Source organism: Balaenoptera physalus (genome assembly GCF_965194825.1).
Source record: "Balaenoptera physalus genome assembly, chromosome: 5".
Taxonomy (NCBI): domain Eukaryota; kingdom Metazoa; phylum Chordata; class Mammalia; order Artiodactyla; family Balaenopteridae; genus Balaenoptera; species Balaenoptera physalus.
Window position 1 is genome coordinate 117,234,006 of NC_138884.1, and position 22,491 is coordinate 117,256,496.

Below are 22,491 nucleotides of genomic sequence, written 5' to 3' on the forward strand. Positions count from 1 at the left end.
AGTTGTAGTAATACATTAGAAGAGATAACAATTCTATACTTCATTAATGATTCAAAATCTGGGTTCTGCACAAAACATGCAGTAGAGCAAAGAGATTATTTTATGTTGAAACATTCTGGCAGGGTTACTTTAATTTTCTTAACTTACAGATTGTATTCTTAACTGCGACTTTTCCTTCCTAGAAATGTAACCTAAATACCTTTATGCCTTTAATTACCTTTGATATTCTCTATCCCTCTCATCCTTTCCTGTTTAATATTACTATAATCTCACTCTCTTCCAAATCCACTCAAAAAGCTAGGTTTCTGGCCTTTTTCTGACTACCAGAAGTATTAGCAGATTCTCCATGGAACTGGGATAAGAAATTTTTACTGAAATCCGGCAAGTCACTTAACTTTCTGTGCTTTTGCTTGTCTTCTGGTAAAATGAAGATAATGTCTTTCTCTCTCCTGCCTTATATGGATACTGTGAGGGTAAATTTAATCAGTCATATAAAGTGGTTTTGCATTCTGTATTCATGAGATCGTTTAACAGGTAGTATTTTATAGTGGTAACAATCAGAGGCCCTTTTATTTCAGTTTTTACTACAGAGGGAATTTAGATTTGAAAATAGGATATTCAACACTAGAATACAGGATATTAGGAAGGCTGGAGGGTTGTTTTCCTCTGGAGATCTTGGAATCTGTAGGATTCTTCCCTCTGGATTTGTTACACCTATGATATAGGGAAGCTCGAGGTACCTTTCCAGTGGAGCCCTATAAAAATTCTGCCTCCCTTCCTTCCAGGTCCCGTTAATATAGCAATATAGCAATGACTTGTTTAATGCCTCTTTCAGCTACTCTTTCTCTCCCAAGGCCAACTTGCATACTTTATGTCACCTGTTTCTAAATTGCAGACTCTGGAGGACAAGGTTCTTTTTTCTGCTTTTAGTGTTCCATGTCTGAATAGCAACATGATGGAGATTGCAAAAATTACAAATGATGCTTAGGATTCGAAAGACAATCTTATTTACATTAAGAAAATCATTTTCGGGCTTCCCTGGTGGCGCAGTGGTTAAGAATCCACCTGCCAATGCAGGGGACACGGGCTTGAGCCCTGGTCCAGGAAGATCCCACATGCCGTGGAGCAACTAAGCCTGTGCACCACAACTACTGAGCCTGCGCTCTAGAGCCCACGAGCCACAACTACTGAGCCCGCGTGCCACAACTACTGAAGCCTGCTCACCTAGAGCCCATGCTCCGCAACAAGAGAAGCCACCGCAATGAGAAGCCCACGCACCGTAACGAAGAGTAGCCTCTGCTCACCACAGCTAGAGAAAGCCCACAAGCCCAACGCAACCAAAAATAAAAATAAATTTAACAAAAAAAAAAGAAAGAAAAAAAAATCATTTTCAAGTTACAGCAACACCTGAGGTTGAGTTGGCTTTTCCCTTGTCACTTTCCAGAGCCACCACCTGCTTGGGCAACTCAACATGTCTTTATTTTTTTTACAAATGTTGGCACTTGACTCCCAAGTGTGATTAGATTACATAAAAAATATTATATAGAACTGATGTGGGAGTTTAATTTTCCCCCAACTTATTTGATAACATTGTCCAACTCAGTGTCAGAAAACATTGTCCAACTCTCAGAACCCCAGTTACATCAGTTAGGATGAATTTTTAAGAGTAAAATCTCTTAGATTGCAGTCAAACAGAAGAGGCTTGGAACATGTGACATTAAAGAGCTATGTTTGCTTTGCCAGTTGAGACATGTTTCTTTTTCTAGTTAAAGTAATGACTTAGGGGTTATTTTAAGGGCACTTTGGAGATCGTGTTGCAGGAATGTTAGAGAGTGAATTTTGAGTGTGATTTGCCCATTTGACCTTAATTCCAGCATCTGATTTTTGGGGAAAAAGTATCTGTCATTAATGGACTACCTGTGATCCTCACCTGAACTTTATTTCTTGAGCTGCTAAACCATATGTGAGTGCTAGTGGCCACTGGACCAAATGTGGCCCAGACTTCTTGTCACTGATCCACGTGAAGGTCAGAGAAACAATGCTGACTTTTGTGATTAAACTATAGCAACAACAGACACATTCTTTCCTACAAATCAGTGTCTCATCTATTTTTGATGTTTTGAGAAGATCATTCTAAAATAGACTACTAAAGATAGTCCACTTATTTCTTTCCTGACCTGCTATTCACAGCAGGTTGTGAAGGTTGGTGTGTGCTGGCCACTGAGAACTCACATTACAGTGAAGTGGGTTGTCAAAAGGTGGGTCTGTTTACACAGAAGTTGGGAATCATTTTCCTCTAGTCTCAAGGTGGCTAAGTATTTTCTAATCTAATTTTTAGATGTAGAAATGAAATTCTTTAGATACTTCTAACGTATATGATATTATAGGTATAAGATAACTTTGACAAATTGTATTTCTTTACTAAGATTTAATCATAACATTTCTGTCCTAAGTGTGTATCCAAAGAAAGCATTTGTTGGCTTGATGGTAAACACAGATTAAGTTCAGATTCCTCAGCCTTGTGCTCAAGGATAGTTAGGAATTGTAATTGTAACTGTATTGAATTGTAATTGTAACTGTATTGTAATTGTGTTCGGCTGCAGGTAACACTGACACAAAGACCAGTGTCCTAAATTACTTGGATGGCCTTTTAGGGTTAATATTATGACTTCCAGCTTTGCCTCTTTTCCATTCTCAAGATTCACCTCATGATCACAAAGTAGATGCTGTAGTTTAGCCATGACTTCCATATTCCAGGCGAGAAGACAGAGGAGCCACCTGTCAGCCACCTTTTGTGTTTTTTAACATCTTTATTGGAGTATAATTGCTTTACAATGGTGTGTTATTTGCTGCTTTATAACATAGTGAATCAGCTATACATTTACATATATCCCCATATCTCCTCCCTCTTGCGTCTCTCTCCCACCCCCCCATCCCACCCCTCTAAGTGGTCACAAAGCGCCAAGCTGATCTCCCTGTGCTATGCAGCTGCTTCCCACTTGCTATCTATTTTACATTTGGTAGTGTATATAAGTCCATGCCACTCTCTCACTTTGTCCCAGCTTACCCTTCCCCCTCCCCATGTCCTCAAGTCCATTCTCTACGTCTGCGTCTTTATTCCTGTCCTGCCCCTAGGTTCTCCATAACCAATTTTTTTTTTTTAGATTCCGTATATATGTGTTAGCATATGGTATTTGTTTTTCTCTTTCTGACTTACTTCCCTCTGTATGACAGACTCACCTTTGTAAGTAGCTTTTAAGTTCCAAAAGCCCCACCCAATAACTTCTGATTACATACAATTGACCAGAATTTAGTCGCTTGGCTACCCAAATGTGTCAGGGAGGATAGGGAATGTAATTTTCCACTGCTGACTCATTATCCACTCCAAAAAAAAAAAAAAAAAGCCATTCTGTTTTAAAGAAGAAGCGAAAAATAGATACTAGTAAGCACCCAGCAGTTTCTGCCACCAGTGCCTTTTATGACCTGCCTTAGCCTGTCTTTTGCTCCCATCCGCTGTTCTAAGCACTTTGTACTGTAGCTCCACCAGAGCCATGGTGCTCCCTGAGAACTCCCTTCATTGTCCTTCCCCCATCCTTTGCTCATAGTTTGAAAGGCTTTGTCTCCCATCCCAACTATCTCTGCCTCTTACCTCTAAGGCGTTGCTCAGATCACATTTCCTGTAGGAGGCCTTTCCAAGACCCCAGTCACAGTTATGATCTGCCCCTCCCCACTTCTTTTATCTCATCTCTCTATCATAGCCCTTGTTAACTTTCAGCCAATGTATTAATGTTTCACAGTTAATTTTCAAATCCTCTGTGATTCCTTCATCACCCTCACTTGCCTAGCAGAAAAACTGCATGTATTAAATATTCAGTTCATGTTTATTGGACTGAACATCACATTGCAGACCTAATGCCAGCAAGATAATAGGAGATAGTCTTTTGTGCAACCGTTTTCAAAGGGTGTTCTTTTTGTAAGAGAAAAAAAATTGGTTACATCAGCATTGTGAGTATCCTGTTCCATTTAATACCTGTTGGCTAATATATAGGTCGTTGGTTACTTCAGTGGATAGTCTGTTGGGTAGACGTGCAAACAGCAGTTTGTTTGAAAATGCTGGCTCCCTAAACATGTAAGAAACATTAACAGCCTGGGCCTCTTGGAATGAGGGCATTTGATGTGCCCCAGATTGGGACACTCCACTGAGAACAAACAATGAGAAAGGGAGGGTGACAATAAAAACCTTTGTTCCTGAAAAGCACCTGAAAGGACTATAAATGGATGATCTTCAAGCTGGTCAGTAGGTCAAAAGGCAACACAGCCTGAGCGCCTCATATTTGTTTCATAGATAAACTTTTTCATGATTTTTAGTGGTACTTTCTAAATTTCTTTTTCATGTTTTTGAGATGTTTTCAAATTCCGATTATTTGGGGAGGTTATTACCCAGACTTGCATTTAATTATTTTTAGGTGTATCCTTTTTCTTTTTTAAAAATTTATTTTATTCAAGTGTAGTTGATATACTACTTTTTCTTTTTAAATATGGCACTTTGGATGCCTCCGTGATAACTTGATTCATTCAGGTTGTATTCATATATAATTGTTAAAATTTATGGAACATCTTTTTTTAAGATTAAAGAAATTTCTTTTTAACTTGCATTTCTTGGTGATTGGGCCTGGAAATTACATAAAAGGTGGCTTATTTCTGGGACTTGTTTTTAAAACTGCATATAAACCATCTACCAGGTATATAATTGACTGAAGCATAATATTGGAAGGCCTTCCTAGGTAGTGCATTTCTTCTCACAGATCTGAACAGAATTGTTTCCTGTTGAATGTCATGCCATATCTAAAATCAGATTTTTATGAATTTCCCCATTGCATTTCTGTACCATTTACACCCTGCTCACCCTTTCTCTCTGCAAACTTTTGCATTAAATACCTACAGAGCAGCAGTAAGGATTCATCATGGTACAGGGTCCAGTTGGGGTGACAAATACACAGGCAGGAAAGGCCTGAAAGTAAGACTGGCAAATAAGCCTGTGGAGTGCCAGGCGAGGGGAGGGTTGGTGAGAGTTAAATGAGGAAATGTAGAAAACACCAAAAATAGCATGCACATCAGCTTCACAGGAGTGTTAGAGTTTTGAAGGGAACGTTTGAGAAGTGTCCGAAAATGGGAGCATCTCCCAGAATGGAGAAAAGCGTGGGCTGATGTGAGAGGGAGCAGGTGTCAGGGACTGGAGAACACAGGGTCACTGTTGACCCCCCCTCCACCTGGTCTTCAAGACCTGTCTGCTCTTCACTCAGGGGTTACTGAAGCCCGTCCCCTCCTGTCCCAAGAACAAGTCATGCCTTCTGCATGTCAGTTAGACTCTGGTCTATCCTACGTATCCTCCCCATGCTCCTATTCCCAGAGTTTTTATTTTATCAGGTAATCCTCCTGATGATGATGATGATGATGATGAAGTTTTCATTTATAGATAAAGTATAGAATCCTCAATCTGGAATTTAGGGAACATCATTGGCTGGTACCACTAACCTATGATTGTCCACTCTTACTCTTCCCCCAGCATTTACCCATCTCTTTAGCTTGACAGGCCTCCTCAGTGTCCTCTAAATAAACCATGGCCTGTTTGGCTCTACAGTTCTCCACACCTTGGATGGTCCGCTTTCTTCTCTGTCTACCCTGGCTTCAAGATCCAACTCAAGATCTCTTCTTCGAGGTTTTCTGTGCAACTCTGTGTGATGATTTCTTCACAAATTTCATATGTGCCACCAATTTTGCTCATAAATAAATATCACCTTGAATTTAAAACATGATTGTTTTGTCTCTTCGTCTAGATTGTAAGCTCTTTGAGACCAATGACCACACTATACAATTATTTTTCATCTATTTTAGTATCTGGTGTACGATACGTATACGATACGTATATTTGGTATGGAGTGATTTCTCAATCTGGCACCATCACGTTTTGGGCTGGATAATTTGTTTTTGTCGGGTCATCTGAGCATTGTAGGATGTTTAGCAGCATCCCAGTGTTCTACCCACTAGATGCCAGTAGCACCCTCTTCCCAGTGTGACAATAAAAAATGTCTCCATTTGTGCTAACTGCCCCATAGGCAGCAAAAATACCCCCTGCTGAGAATCACTGTGTAAACAGAATAAATTCTAACCAGTATCTTGGTAGGAATTGAAGACTGTGAAAAGATTTGAGTGATGATGATTTATAGCATTTTGGGGTCTTGAATGAAGACAAACGCAGTTGATGGAAGACTGGAAATGTAAAATAGAACTTTCTATTTTCTGTGATAGGCTGTAGAAAGTGTATGATAGATTGATGAGCAATTACGATGCAACTTAAGGTTAAGAATGGACAAAATGACAGAAGTATTCTTAAGTTGAGGTTTCAAAAATATTTAGTTTTAATTTTTAATTCATTTTGAACCATTCTTGGAAATACCATTTCCAATAAAATATTATTTAATTGGAAATTTATTTGGAGTTCATATTTAACGAATATCTTTGGATTAAGAACTATGTTTTGAAGCATATTTGAGAAAATGATTTTGAAAGTATGGGTGCAGGTTATTATAAAGTAACTATTGACAAACATCAGTTGTGTTTATGCATAGTTTTCCAATTTTTCTTCTATTTGGCTATTTGAGTATTGTCCTCAAGTTTAGCAAAATTTTCAGCCCCAAGCAATACACCACACACACACACACACACACACACACACACAACACATGTGTGTGAGTCTGTAGTCTAGACAATGTTTACTGCTCCGGGACACAATGATCTTGTATATATCTATTACTCTATTGTAAGTTCTTAGTTTTTCCTTTTATTATCAAACTAGTACATGACGTAGATTCTACTTGGTTGACATGCAGCTGACCTAGAAATAATGCATGATATCCTTTTTCACAGCTGTGTGCCAGCCGCAGTGCAAACACGGTGAATGCATCGGACCAAACAAGTGCAAGTGTCATCCTGGATATGCCGGCAAAACCTGCAATCAAGGTAGGGAAACTGTGACACAAGTAAACAGTCATAAGCCCTCTCTACTCCTGCCTGATATAAAAATTTAAGTTCTCATGCAAACCACTCTTCTATAACTATTGTCACCAAATATACGAGATGCCATCTTGCTGAAAGACAAAAACATAATAAGGGTAAATCTTTTAAAATCTATTTAATCGGAGTGCAATTAAAATAATTTTATACTCTTATTCACTATTAATAATGAAAATGGATTTTGAAAAAGAGAATTGCAGCACCAGTAACCTTAGAAGCCTTACGTTCTGCTCCTCCTTGTTCTTCCACTAACTAGTTGGGAAGCTTTGGCAAATTGATAGCCTCCTTGGATCTCTGTTAGATGAAAACACTTTAATACTCAAAGTCAGGTAGGAGGTTTGGCTTGAAATTTTGAGGTCCCTTCCAACTCTGAGCTCTTTGATCTTTGTGATTAAATTTCCTTCAACTGTTGACCAGTTTGTAATGTTCCTCTGAGAAGGATTTTGATTAACTTAGCAAGTTATTTTTAATTGGCGTCAGATGCTTATAAAAGCAAATCATTATTTAGCCCTCATAGTGCTTGGGTATTTTACATATATTATCTGTTTTCATCACTACAATAGCATTAGGAGGTAGAGTGTTATTTATTATATAAGCTATAAATAATATTTCATTTTTCATTTGAAGAGACATCAGGGATATTCAGTGTCTTGTCCAAGATCACAAAATTAGTTGGTAAAAGATCTACTATGTCAACTTAGAGCAGTTGTCTATATAACTCCTGTTCTTTCTACCAGTGTAGTTTTGGATGAAGAAAACGTCATTGGAAATGTGATCCTCTGACGCATGCTGCATTACAAGGCTGACAAGACTTGTCTCTTTAATTAATTTCAATGAAAACGTTCTACCATTAGGTGTTAAAAAGAAAAAAACAGAAATAAAGAAGAGATAGGGTTAGATTTCACTAGAAAGATGCAAGGATAAAAGAGTAAAATTTTTCACTTATTCCTTTAAGTAATATTCCCTAGCATTTTAAAAATTTATTTATTTATTTATTTGGCTGTGTTGGGTCTTCGTTGCTGTGCGTGGGCTTTCTCTAGTTGCAGCGAGCGGGGGCTACTCTTCGTTGCGGTGCGTGGGCTTCTCACTGCCGTGCCTTCTCTTGCGGAGCACGGGTTCTAGGGCTCGTGCGCTTCAGTAGTTGTGACGCGTGGGCTTAGTTGCTCCACAGCATGTGGGATCTTCCCGGACCAGGGATCGAACCTGTGTCCCCTGCATTGGCAGGAGGATTCTTAACTACTGCACCACCAGGGAAATCCTTTTCCTAGCATTTTAAATGTCAAATGAAAGAGTTATGTGGGGTCTAACTGTCCCATAGATACACAGTTGACCTCACCTGATACAGAAATAATCTTGTTGAAATACTCTTATTCTTCAGTATCTGATACTCCTTTAAGTGTGTCGTGTAAACTCGTGATTTATAGACATAGTTTTCACAAGAATTAAGAACACTGAAATTTGAAAGTATATGTAATTGTTCCTGAACTACCAGATGAAATCCATGTTAGTAAAATGTAACGTGCCCAATGGTAGGACAAGCTGTTTATTCTAAAGTGTGTTCTTTAGTATCAGCTACTTGACTGATAGCTGATAGTTTCCAAAGTTTTTTTTCTATCTTATAATATTTTTTTAACTTGGAATTTACCTAACATACGTGGGTAGTATTTTCGAAATAAGTGGGGTTCTTACTATCTCAGTTCAGTCTTTTAAAAACCCATTTGATTTTTCGTCTCCAGTGTAAGTTCTCAGGTAGCAGCATGTTCAGTTCTGATTATTGAGTTTTCAGTGTTCATCTGAGAGTGCCAGCATGCTTCTTTTTTTTAAGTGCTGAACATAAACCATCAAAGGTTCCCTTAATATGTCAACACCATAAAACTTTGTTGTCCTGATGCCCGGAATGTATACATAGAAGACTTATTAAAAGAAGCCACTGTTGAGATTGCAGAGGAATTCATTTAAATTTATTTGCAGGAACTACATCAACTTTAATGTGCTTCAGAGACTAAAACTATCATTGGAACATGGATCCATCTCTGGGTATCTCTTATTTTCAGAAAACCAGTTTACCATGTACTCTATCTACCCTGCAATACATACCCATTTCTCTTAAGAAAAATCGAAATATACTGAGTTGAAATCTTGCCTCCCAAAACTAAATATAGTTAAGGGGAAGAGGATTTTATTAGTGGCAAAATGGGATTTGACACCTGTAAAAATAGTGCTGCCACTGAAGATGTAATTTCAGGTTCAGTCTTGAATATAAAACTCCAGTCCACAGTGTAAACCTATGTGTTTTAATCATCTCTTTCTTTTCCTTCCTTACCATAAAAGCAATTGTGACAAGTTCCTGATGGGAAAGTTTATGTTCTTTGAGAGCAGGAACCCTTTGTGGGGTCCCTCTGATTTCTAGTTTCCCAAAAACTTTTATCAGAATGATTTGCAGATGATAAGTGCACATTAAATATTTGCTTAGTGACTGTTTCATATAATGGCTCTTGGTCCTGAACACCATAGGAACGGGAAAGAGTTCCATGGAGTTGTCTGGTATAGCTCCTTAGTCTCTGAATCCGTGGACTATCTGTCAGAGTGAGAGAGGCAGCCAGGAGTGAGCCAGGTAAGTGGGAGAGCTGTCCAGAGACCCCCAGAAACGTTATTAGAGCAAATTGTCTGTATCTGCTACATAACAAATTAACTTGGACAGTTTTTTATCCAGACCATACATTTTAATAAAATGGAAAACATGCCTCAGAGATATGGGAAATCAAATAGGTTTCTTTTTTTTTTTTTAAGCACAGAGGTTTTGGGGAGGGAGAGTTTTTTTTTATTTGGGGGAGGGGTTTGTTTTTTATTTTTTGGCCGGGCCACAAGGCATGTGGGATCTTAGTTCCCTGACTAGGGATCAAACCTGTGCCCCCTGCAGTAGAAGCATGGAGTCTTAACCAATGGACAGTCAGGGAAGTCCCTAGTTTCTTTTTTCTTGAGGAGAGAAATGTTAAGAAGACGTATACTTGAAGTAGTTAATTTCCACAGAACTGGAAATTAACATTTGATTAAAAGTAAGTTTTGGTATAAGGCAAAAATTATATCTGCTAAAAATTGTGTTGTGAGCTGTGTGCTTTAGGAACTCACCTCCTGGGAACTTGCTTGGCTGAGTGAACAGCTTGAGTAGATGAGTGCTTTCAGAGCTGCCTGGGGAGCTGCAGGAATAGCAGGGCAGACCCACTGTGGAACTGGCTTAAGTTAGCAGACTTGTTACAAGATTAGTGTGAATCTGCTGGTGGTGGCTTTTGCTTGCCTCTGAGTTATCCTCTGGATTTGCCATAGCCAGATCATGTATCGAATCATGGCCTTGGGCTGACCATATTCTGTAAGGCACAAGGTGCCTTTCACAGTAGATGAAATTCTAACCTGAACTCTGGCAAGATTTGCTTTTTCCCACCTTACTTTCTCTGGTAATTTTAATTCATTCAGATTTCCCCCCTCCTTGAGTCTCTGTACCCATACAAATCTCCTCAGCCAAAAAGGGATACTATTATAGATTATTATCTATAATAGTATCTTTTTCATAACTTTCCCATTAGAGAATAATTTGGGGCATGTAATATACCATATCATTGCATATTTTCAGGAATGAAAGATATTCTTTTGATTACAGCAGGCATTATAATAATTTCAGAGGAAACAGTTTATAAATATCAATTATTAACGTTTTGACATGGTTCATGTTTCACATGTTGAATTCCTTCTCCCAGGAAAAGACTCAGTATCTCATAGCACAGAACCAGATGGTAAACTTTGGTCAGCTAGTTAAGCCTCAGTTGATTGCTTTCCTTAGCACGGTAGTCAAAGTGCTTTAACCCTAATATTAAGGTAGTTTCTTAAGGCCTTAGTTTTTGAACGATATGTGATTTCAACCCCAGGAACAATGTTCATTTAATTTGGAAGTTTAACTGGCTGTTAATAATATGAAGTCTTGAAACAGGATGGGATTGCCTTTTTGACTCTACTTTGGGTCTCACCCATCTTATAATATTTTGGTTAGGTAATAATGGCCACAGTTACCATTTTTTGCAGAAAGCATCTTATGTATATTCTTCTTTTTCTTTTTCCAGCCCCAGATATCTCAGTCCTATACGTCTTTGCATGGGGTGTCTTATGTATATTCTAATTAAGTGTGACCTAAATGTGACATAAGTTCTTACACTTGAATTAAAACATCCATGATCTATTGTGTTATTTAAATGAGAGCTTTATGCAAATCATAAATTTATGCATAACTCTGGAGTGTTTTAAACTATTGGACAACATAATAATATAGGAAAAGATTTTAAATTGGTCCTATAAGACCTAGGTGTACCTAAACAGAGCAGGTTGATAATAATCAGTTTTTATATAATCTGTTTTTTGAGTTTTCTGTCTGTGTTGATGACTAAAATCATCTTTTGAAAAAGGACCATCTCCTTTTTGGTGCTTAAAAAAATTGATATGAGGATGTACGTGGATGTTAACTTATAATGTTTGTGTGTTCTTGGGACACAAGATGGCAGTGATAAATTTTAAGGAACATAGAAATTAAAAAAGAGAAACCAGAAGAACTAGGAACTAATTTTTGTAAAGTATCTAAAGCATTCTTTTTGAACTCCACCAACTTTATGTAATTGTTTAATATACACTTATAAAGATTTTTAGGGCTAAAAATGACATCAGTTCAAAGTTGACTCTTATTACCTTCTTCCTGGTGTGAAGACGAACACTTCTACCCAACTCCTCTTGACCAAGGCAGTGAACAGCCTCTTTCACAACCCCTGGATCATCAAGCCACAAGTTTACCTTCAAGGGGTGAGCGTGCGTTATCTCAGGTGGTCTGCTTCTCCCACCTGCACGGCTTCCTGCAGTGTTGTCACTTCTTGCCAATGTTCTGAAGACTCACCCCAGGAGTGCCCAGTCCTCCGCATTCCTGAGCATGTGAAGCAAGCAGCAGGAATTGTCACCTGGTGCTGATTCTCTGTGCTCTACAAAGCCTGGAGCCTCCGCTATCCTTTCCCTGCCTCAAGTATCCGTTGCTTTTCTTCTTCTTTTCTGGGTTTCAAAATGTTTTCTAAAAAATCAGATAACAAAATAACTTTTGTTTTCCTGTGTAGGTGAAGTCAGGAATTCCAAAGCACCTGAGATTGGGGTTTTGATGACTTTCGCTAAATAGATTTTAGAAGTGCTCAAGTCCTCTTCCCCACCACCACATTTGGGGCGTAGAATTTTTAGGTCACTTGGAAATCAGACCATACATTAGCTTCCTTCTTTTGGTGAACATTTTGTGGTACTAGAAAGCCTGAGTTCTGGTTCTAGCACAGCGCTGAAGTAGCTCAATGACTGAGAGCAAGTCTTAGCAAACCGGTTCGTAATAGGAGGAGAGTAATTCCTGCTCTCTTCACCTACAGGGCTGGTGTGAGAATAGAAACACCAAAAGTATTAATGTCTTCATTAGGCTGGAAGATTTTGTAGAAAAATTAGGTGGCAGTATGACTCTACAGTATTTCTAAAAGACTTTATTCCTCACTCACTCATAGATTTAGGAACTTAGAATGACTGAATTAAACTCATTTAAATTGTTAATTGCTGTTTCTGCTCATAGGGAACTTGATGCATTTGGATCAAGAAATTAGGGCAATGGGATGAATTTCAGAATCATTGAAAATTTTTTTTTTTTTCCTTTTTAGAAATTTTTTTATTGAAGTATATAATTGAAAATTTAAAGAGTAAAAGTTATGGCAGTTGATATATTGAGATCTGTTTTCCTGTGACCTCCACTTGAGTCAGATAAAATGTAAAAGCTTAGACTTCTGAGACATTGCACAGTTTAAGCCTTAAAGGGAAAAAAAAGGTCCAAATTACATTAAATGAATGAAAGATTATTTTCCTTAAAAATCCATTGGGTTATCATACTCAATTTATCTCTTCCAGATTTTCAAGCACTTTTCAGTGTCTGCATGCTAATAAAATTTCTGATTCTTTCTTCTTCCTGAAGTGTAATTATAATGCTACGCAGCTTGCATTTTTTGTTCTGAACCAGCTCCTTCCCTTCTCCCCCCACCCAAGCTCCTGAATTCACCACCTTGCTTAAATATACTCCTGACTGTAATAGATGCTCTTTAAGAATTGTATATACAACAAGTTAAGCATTTGAATATAAGTGGTTTAATTGTAAAGTTCTGTCCTTGATGTAAGATAGGTACATGATAGAATTAATTTTTTATCATAGATTTTCCTTATAATGTATGTTACATTACAAACTTCTAGAAAAAAGAGCAAGATTTAAGTAAATTTAAAATAAAGACACTAAAGTTTTCTTTCCTACGTTCTCTTATCAACTTTTAAGATTGATTTGAGAAAGCGAGATCAAGAGTAATTTTCTTGTTCTCTACATTTTACTTATTATTATAGGAGCATTTACTATAAATTGAAAGTGTCATTTTTGAATTTCTGACTTAATTTGATAGTAATAAAACTGTCACTAGGTCTATAATCCAAGACGTTTTGGAAGCAGCAAGTATTAACTCAATTTTATAAGGCATTTGGTCAATAAGAAAATAAGGTATAATAATCATAGACTGGAAACCCTGAAGAATGTTGAGGAAAAAGTTCATCACCAGGACACCAGATGCTTTTAATCTTTTGAAGCTCCCTGCTTTAGCAAAGTTCTGATATTTGGTAAAAATTGATCATTGTTGATTATCATGGAATCCTATTTCATCGTTTCTGCAGTGGTTTTGTGAGGGTCAGTGGGAAGTTTTTAGGAGACAGGTGCATGTGGCCGATGGCAATGGTAGCGGTCACGGGGGACGTCGACAGCAGCCAGCTATCAGCGAGTGTCATCCAGCCCGACACCAGCTGTTAGAGTACGGATTTCTCAAATTGCTTTCAGCCTATTTGGCTACTTACGTGTCAGTTTATTCATAGTAAAATAGCCAACAAGCATCTCTACATTTGCCCACTGAATGCTGCATGTTTATTTCCTTTTCCATATTATTTCATAGGTGATTCTCAGGTTGGTTTGGGTCTTTTTATTGGAGTTATGACATCTTATCGATTTTACATTTCCTTTCAATTTCATGATTCTTAACCCCAAAGTGCTTTTGCTTATGGGAAGGGAAAGATAAATTTGGATTGAAGACCACCAGCAACCCCAGTCTGGATCATAAAGACTCTCATAGCCATCCTAAGGGGCCCTTTATCAGCCAAGGCTGGAGTGGCCTCAGCTTTAGTTCATGGCCATAGTGTCTGAAGAAATTTCCATCAGCGTAAATACACCTTGTATGTGAGCTGCCTGGAGCTATAAATATCTAACCAGTTCCCGTCAGGAACACACAGAAGTTTCTGAGGCTCGTTAAGAATAAACTTAAGGGTTCTTAATTGACACATTTTATATCCATCAGTATCCTACCCTTGAGGTATAGAATTCAGTCTTACTCTGTTATTTGTTGTACTATTCTGTTATATTTCTGCTTAGTACAGAAGAATATTTAAAACACAAAGCCTTTCTCTAACAATGTATTCAGATTTAAATACTATTTACTATAATATCAATCAGGGATTTATCAAAGCCAGATGTGAATCTGCAGGGACATATTAGGCATGATAATTAACTCCTCTTAGAACATGAGAAAAGATTCCCTGACTCTAATTTTTAATAAATATTAAAATACAAGGTAGAAGAATATGAGAAGTGAAGTGAATACCCTTGACTGGGCAAGAGAATATGAAGTTTAAAATTAAAGAAAGCATAGGAGATGATGAAGGCATCTGGTATATTTATGTAACCTCCGCAGGCTTCACCCAGCTGGGGATCTGCTTCCAGTTGTGTTAAGGTTAGAAAAAAGGCCAAGTTGGCAAGTTAGTAAAATATTTAAAAAATTTTGAGATGGAATAGTTATTTGGTGGTTTTAAAAAACAATGTAACTTGGTGGTTACATTAAGTATATATATTAATATGTATAGATTTTTAATAAGTGAGCAGGTCAGATTTAAATTTGATTAGATTTGAAAACAACTTGCAACTAGATATATCCTTATTTCTGATTTGACGATATGGATTAGTAGATAATTAAATTATGCTGGCAGTGCAGACAAAATAAACATGTCATTTCTTCTTAATGAAGTCTATATTTTGGACATTACTGTTTCAGTGTATATTTGTCATTATGAGATTTATTTTCACTTGAGGCAATGTTCAACTTGAGTTGGAAAATTCTCAAGTGAAGTTTATTAACTCACTTCGTATTGATATTTACACCAATAAACCTAAAATATATAATGATAATCTGTTATATATTGTCCATTAGTATTTCTGTATGCCCTTCCTAACTGCAGAATGAATGAAAATATGATGTTGGAGGGTCTTTTTATTTTTTAAGTTTATTTTGTGACTCAAATGCTTTACTAAAGTAGGAGACTGACATTTCTTTAATCTGAGATCAATATACACTCTATAAGATTGAACAAGAGGAACCTCAATATTGATCACTCTAATTCAATGAGCTTCTATCCTCTGAAAAAAGAGCTTTTCTTTGGGAAGGTCAAAGCAGTCTAATGTTAAAAATCCATGTACTTTCTGTAAACTAAGATAGGCTCACACAGTATGTTCTTTAAACAGAGACAGGAAGAAGTTGAAATAGGAAGATCACATTGTCAGGAGTGAATCTAGTAGTATCACCCAGATGTTTTGAGGTTATGGAGTCAGAAGGATGGTTTGTACTCTGCTCTTTCTAGGGATGATAAGCCACGTGTCTGTGAGGGGAATCTTCCCAACTGTCCTTTGTAAACAGAGATCACATGTACTACATTACTTAAGCTCCAGAAAGTCACACGGCCTTCCATGATTATAAGGCTTTCGGTCACCTCTGTTAGGAAACTCCTGGTGGCCCCCAGTGTAACCAGCATTAAAACGAAGACATTGTGAACAGACTCTATCTCTTATGTAAATGGCTGGTTACTATAGCTTGACTGACTCTTCTCCTTCATTCTTCGGAATAGAGAAGCATTTTCAGTGGCTTGCATTAATGTTGAGGCTTTGTCAAATTTCTGCTTCAACCCCATTCTTTTCAGATCTAAACGAGTGTGGCCTGAAGCCGCGGCCCTGCAAGCACAGGTGCATGAACACTTACGGCAGCTACAAGTGCTACTGTCTCAACGGATACATGCTTATGCCGGATGGATCCTGCTCAAGTATGTCAAGAATCTTAACTGCTTTATAAGTGCTTTGGGCTTGACTTCACGCTGTGCTCTGGGAGTGTGTGAAAAGTGGCCTCCTAGCCCTCCTCCTAAACAGGATGTGAGCACGTGTTTGTATGTGTGCCTAAGGAATGGAAATCAAAATAAGAGTTGCCCATTGTAGATGTCTAACATTCTTTTATCAGGGGTGCCAATGTTAAATTGATTCGGAAATGGTCTTTAGAACAAGAATCACAAAACTAATGTATTTTCTAACGTTTTTCCTAGCACTTTTCCGCTTGTCTTCTATCTGGGCATAGAACTATTCCACGTAGAAAAAGAACATTGGTGACCACTTGAGGGCTGTTGTGCTCTCGGTAAGGATGGACACTAAATTATTTGCTGGTAGAGAATCCATCCAGCCTGGTGATTGAGTATAAACCGTCCATAAGCACCTCCTTACTTCATTTTTACATTTCTTTATAATAGTCTGAAGACTAAGTTATATCTCTTTTCTTTAAAAAAACCTACTTCAAATGAAAAAATAAATGATTATAATAACATAAAAGTAGATTTCATGTGTGTCTTTGTAAGAAAGAAATGGATGGTGTTTCCTACTATCATTTTGATGTGTTTATAAAACGGACAATGGCCTGAAATTCTCTGCAGGCTGACCATTGAATTGAGATTGTGGTTATATGATATCCAACAATTGATGACTTGATTTTTAATTTTACTGAACTGTCAGTTTAATTAGTTAATTACCAATCAGTTAATTATCAGTTATCTCTCTCTAACTGGGTTGCATTTTATAAAATAAAAAAGGTTAGCTAATTTTATTTATCATTGCATATTTGGCATGGAACTTTTTGCAATAAGGTGAGTTCATGTTTATTAACATGTGGCAGCGATGCTAGAATCCTCTAACATTGTACAGCTCAGTGGGAAATCTTCTGTACCTGGAGAAGTTTAATGGATGGTTGAGACAGTTACTTGGATGCCTTAATTAAGACCAGCACTTAACATGAGTAATCTGGAAAAATACCTCAATGCTCCAATTTCCTTGGCCACTGGAAAAGCTTCCAGATAATCTCTGTGAGATAAAGTTTTACATTTGTCTTTTATTTCTTCAAATACGTTAAAGGTCTTCCCTAGATGCTAACAGAGCTGGTTCACTTCTTAATTATCCCTGAGGGAAGAAGGTCTTTGTGTTTTTCCTCCTATTTTTGACTTTCTTTAGACTGTTGGAGAACTAAGCCCTTTTCATCTGCATTGTTGATTCAGTGTCACTGATTTCAGAACAAGTAGAAAACATAGTTATATTAGGTACAGAGTATGCTCTCTGCCTCTCTCGGACAGTCACTGTCTTTCCAGGTGCCCTGACATGCTCCATGGCAAACTGTCAGTATGGCTGTGATGTTGTCAAAGGACAAATTCGGTGCCAGTGCCCCTCTCCTGGCCTACGGCTGGCTCCTGATGGGAGGACCTGTGTGGGTGAGTTGTAAAATCAAGCATCTCTATCAGCAGCCTTTCTAGGATAAGGAAGAAAGTGAAATGTGATGGCAGGAAGGAAAAAGGGCAGTTACTTAGCATCAGGTAATTAGCTATCCTTTAGACAATATCAGATGTCTCAGAAGGGGACCTCTCTCTGTGAAAAGACCATGGAAACTTTGTTTCCCTAAAAAATGAGGGACAGGAGGAGCTTCAGGCAGAGGAAACCACACGTGCAAAGGCATCGAAGTTTAGAGGGAGCATAATATTCAGGGAACAAGAAGAGCTCAGTATTTCTAGGACGTAAGAGGCAATGAGTATTGAAGCTGAGCTGGTAGACAGGGCTAGACTGTATGTATTGCACTAAAGGGTTAGTTTTTTTTTTTTTTCCCCTGTAAATTAGGAAGGCAGTAAAAGATTGTGGTTAAGAGTCTGGGCTTTGATTTTAAACCTGGCTCTGCCATAGACTTGACATGTAACCTTAGGTAAGAGGCTTCCTTTCTTTGAGCATCAGTCTTCTCATCTTTAAAATGGGAGTAATGTCCTTGTGAGGATTGAATGAGATCATGAATGCAAAGAGCTTAGCACGGTACCTCACATGTAGTAAGCACTGAATGAATGGAGGTATTTGGGGGCTCAAGAGATATTTACTGAGTACTTTCTATATACCAGGTACTGTGCTAAGTGCTAGGAAATAGAGTAATGGACAAAGCAGACAAGATTTCAGTCCTCACAAAGCTGATATTCTAATGGAAGAGACAGAAAAGAAAGAAATATTCAGTAAAATTACAAACAGTGCCAAGTGTTAACGTGAATAACTAAGAGAGTGAAAAACAAAAAGGATCTATTTTAGAAAATAATGGTCAAGGAAAGCCCTGAAGTAAGACATGGACCACTGGCCACATGAAGAATCAGCCAAGCAGGTGAAAACGTTGCAGAGCACTGCAGTGAAGGAGAGGTTGGTCTGTTGGAGGTTTTGAAAGAAAGAAAACCATATCCTTAAGTACAGAGTATGAGGGGTGGTGGCTTGAGATACAGCCAGTGAGGTGGGTGAGGACTGTTTATTACAAGGTCGTCAAAGACGTGGTGAGGAAGGAATTCAGAAAGCAAGTAGAAACAGTTGAGAGTTTTGAGCATGGGAGCAGTCCCTTCTTATGTCTTAATAAAATCATTTGTTGACAGTTGAGTGGGAATGCTTTGGAGAGGCTAAGATTGGCAAGGAAAAGGCCAGTTTGGAGGCTCTTGGAATAGTCTATCCTGGGAGATGGTGGCTTGGACTAGGGTAATGGCAGTGGGTGAAGAGCAGAGTAAATGAATTTTACAAATTTACAAATTCAAAGAATTTGTCAGAGGTAGAATCCGCTGGGGTTAAGGGAAATATGGTTGTCAAGGATGACTCATGTTTCTAGTTCGAACAACTAGGGGGGATACAGGTGCAGTACGTGCTGAGATGCAGTACAGGAGGAGGACGGCTTGGGTTAGAAGGATGAGTTGAAATTTGGAGATCTGGAATTTATGTTGCCTGTCCGGGCAACCAGCTGGATAACATTCATGATGAGCCACTATGTGCCACGCAACCGTTGCAGATAGTTGTATATTTTAAAAGCTACTCCATCTGAACATGCTGTTGCCCTTCCTAAGACACAGTTGGCTTATGTTTCTAGACATTGATGAATGTGCTACTGGAAGAGCCTCCTGCCCTAGATACAGGCAGTGTGTCAACACTTTTGGGAGTTACATCTGCAAATGTCATAAAGGCTTCGACCTCATGTACATTGGAGGCAAATACCAATGTCACGGTAATGAACCCCAACCCTTGCTTTGTGTTGTTTTATCCTGTGGAGCGGAAAGGTCTCTTAATTATGGTGATGACTGGGATGTCAAGGGCAGGGGAGGGTACTGGCATTAAATTAAACGAACAGAAGTGAAACTCAAACACTAGTAGTTCTGGATGCACACTACTTTATTTCTTCTCTTTATCTGCCAATTTTACGTGAACCTTCACATTGCAAAAAAAATTTTTATTTGAAACTGTGTATTTTTAGTGTGTAATCATATTTATCTCCCAAATAAACCTCTTCTTTTCCTACTCCACGATGCAGATATAGATGAATGCTCCCTTGGTCAGTATCAATGCAGCAGCTTTGCTCGATGTTACAACGTACACGGGTCCTACAAGTGTAAATGTAAAGACGGATACCAGGGCGATGGACTGAATTGTGTTTGTGAGTCATGCTTGTCTCCCAGCTCTAAATTCCAGCAGGAAGTACAAGATTACACAAAGGCCATTACTAGGAAAGATAAGGAACAAGATTAATTATCAAAGGAATATCACTTTTCATATCTAGTAATACTAGTCCGTGATTTCCACAAACAATAAAATCACTTGCTCAGTAATTTTTAAAAATTAAAGACTCAGTAATACATTCTACTCTTAAAAGCATTCAGTTCCTTGACTAAACTCTCTCAGTAGCTTCTCCTTAGCTGGTACGAAATTATAGAGCCCTCCTTGAGAATTTGATTTTAAATGTATGTTTGTCATTAGCATTAGATTATAATGGTGGGATAATCTGAATATATTTGTTCCTCTGTTTTATGCCTCCAATTCTGCTCTTAAAAAATCATTTCCATATTTAATTTTTCTACATTCAGAACTGTTTTGCTTTTTAAATTTTTATAAGCTCTATTTGTGGTATGGCTAGGTCAGTAGATAAACATGAAAAAAATACCCTCCAAGTGAAAGTTTCACAAACCAAAGGCCACAATTTAGCATATATTTCATGCAACGATAGATCATTTTTTAAATTTCTGGAGTAAAATATTTACTGAAAATCATGAGGCATAAAATCATGAGGATTAAAGGATTTTTGAAGGGTCATGTAGTTATACTCAGTCTGGAATATATGCTTCCAAGAAGATTAAATATTAATTCCTTTTGGTGAATACAATCAATGACAGAGTTTCCACAGGTGATCTTGGTGACCTCTGAATTTTTTTTTAAAAGGCAATTGTATAAATTAGTAAAGGGGAAGGAAAACCAAATATAAAACAGTGAGTAGAGCATTTAATGAAAATGTATTTGTGTGAATTGAATTTATATAAAGTGTGGAAGAGAAAACTATTAGTCTTCAGACAATTCTAAACATGATTTTATAATATACACATACCATGGAGACACTCAACCTAGACTCTAAATATACATTTCTCATATTTTAAAATTTTAGAATGTCTCTGCACTTAAAAATCTCATTGATTCTTCTCTCTTTCCACTTTACAAATACTTAAAACATTTTGTGTTTCAAATGATACATTTCATTACAGAAACACAATATAATTTTTGTGGATACCCACCAAATAGATATATGTGTGTATGAATATATATGTGTATATATTACATATACACACACATATTAATTTCTTTTGGAAAACAGCCTGACTTAACAGTAGGGGAATATTCTCAATGTGAAAAGTAAGCCAGTTGGCATGAGGTATTTTGATGTGTTTGTTTTTTACAATTTGATATTTTACTTCTTAAGGAGAGAGGGTTGTACACTAATTTAAATACATTTACTGTTTTAGATATTCCAAAAGTCATGATTGAACCTTCAGGTCCAATTCATGTACCAAAGGAAAATGGTACCATTTCAAGGGGTGATGGAGGACACAGTAATTGGATCCCTGATGTCAGAAGTACTAGGTGGCCTCTGAAGACACCCTATGTACCTGCTGTCATTACCAGCAGGCCCACCCCTGAGCCAACAGCAAGACCTGCCCTGAAGCCAGCGCCACAGCCTGCCCCACCCACAGAACTCCGAACACCTCCGCCAGCAGCAACCCCAGGAAGACCAACCACCAGACTGACAAGTGTAGCACCAGTTGCCACTGTGTCTCCAAAAAGGATTACAGTTGACAACAGGATACAGACAGAGCCTCAGAAACCCCGAGGAGATGTGTTCAGTAAGTCATAAACATTACCACATTTTCTGAGGGTTTTTTTTCCAGTTTTATTGACATGTAATTGACATACAGCACCGTATACGTTTGAGTACAGCCTAGTGGTTTGGCTTATCCGTATCATGAAATGATTACCACAGTATGTTTAGTTAACATGCATCATTTCATGTAGATACAAAATAGAAGAAAAAGGAAAACACATTTTTTTCTTTGGTATGGGAACTCTTAGGACTTACTGTCTTAACAACTTCCATATAAGTTATACAGCAGGTATAACTATAGCTGTTGTTGTATATATTGTTGTACGCTACATCCCTGGTACTAGTGTATCTTATAACTGGATTTGTACCTTTTGACCACCTTCATCCTGTTCTCCCTTCCCACCTCTAGTAACCACAAATCTGATCCCTTTTTCTATGAGTTTGTCTTCTTTTAATAGTCCACATATAAGTGAGGTCATATACAGTATTTGCCTTTCTCTGTCAGATTTATTTCACTTAGCATTCTATCCTCAAGGTCCATCCATGTTGTCTCAGATGGCAGGATATTCTCATTGTTATGGCTCACTAATATTCCACCGTATATATGTTTATATATACCACAATTTCTTTATTCATTCATCTGTAAGTGGACACTTAAGTTGTTTCCATGTCTTGGCTATTGTAAATAACGCTGTGAACGAAGAGGTGCAGATATCTCTTACGCATAGTGTTTTTATTTCCTTTGGATATATTCCCAGAACTAGGGTTGCTGGATCATATGGTAGTT

General features: G+C 37.8%; 1 protein-coding gene across 8 annotated transcripts in view; it reads left to right on the forward strand.

The window, feature by feature from the left end:
• The window catches only part of NPNT (nephronectin), a 74,840-nt gene that overhangs the window by 24,210 nt on the left and 28,139 nt on the right, over nt 1-22,491 (forward strand). For 5 of the 8 annotated variants that reach the window (XM_082462820.1, XM_082462818.1, XM_082462825.1 and 2 more), the window contains 7 exons: nt 6,928-7,020; nt 11,821-11,913; nt 16,174-16,293; nt 17,653-17,772; nt 19,434-19,568; nt 19,872-19,994; nt 21,349-21,726. In XM_082462820.1, the coding sequence (XP_082318946.1) occupies nt 6,928-7,020; nt 11,821-11,913; nt 16,174-16,293; nt 17,653-17,772; nt 19,434-19,568; nt 19,872-19,994; nt 21,349-21,726 (1,062 nt within the window). The remainder of the gene's footprint in view (nt 1-6,927; nt 7,021-11,820; nt 11,914-16,173; nt 16,294-17,652; nt 17,773-19,433; nt 19,569-19,871; nt 19,995-21,348; nt 21,727-22,491) is intronic. The other 3 variants (XM_082462819.1, XM_082462823.1, XM_082462824.1) reach the window with 1 other exon arrangement.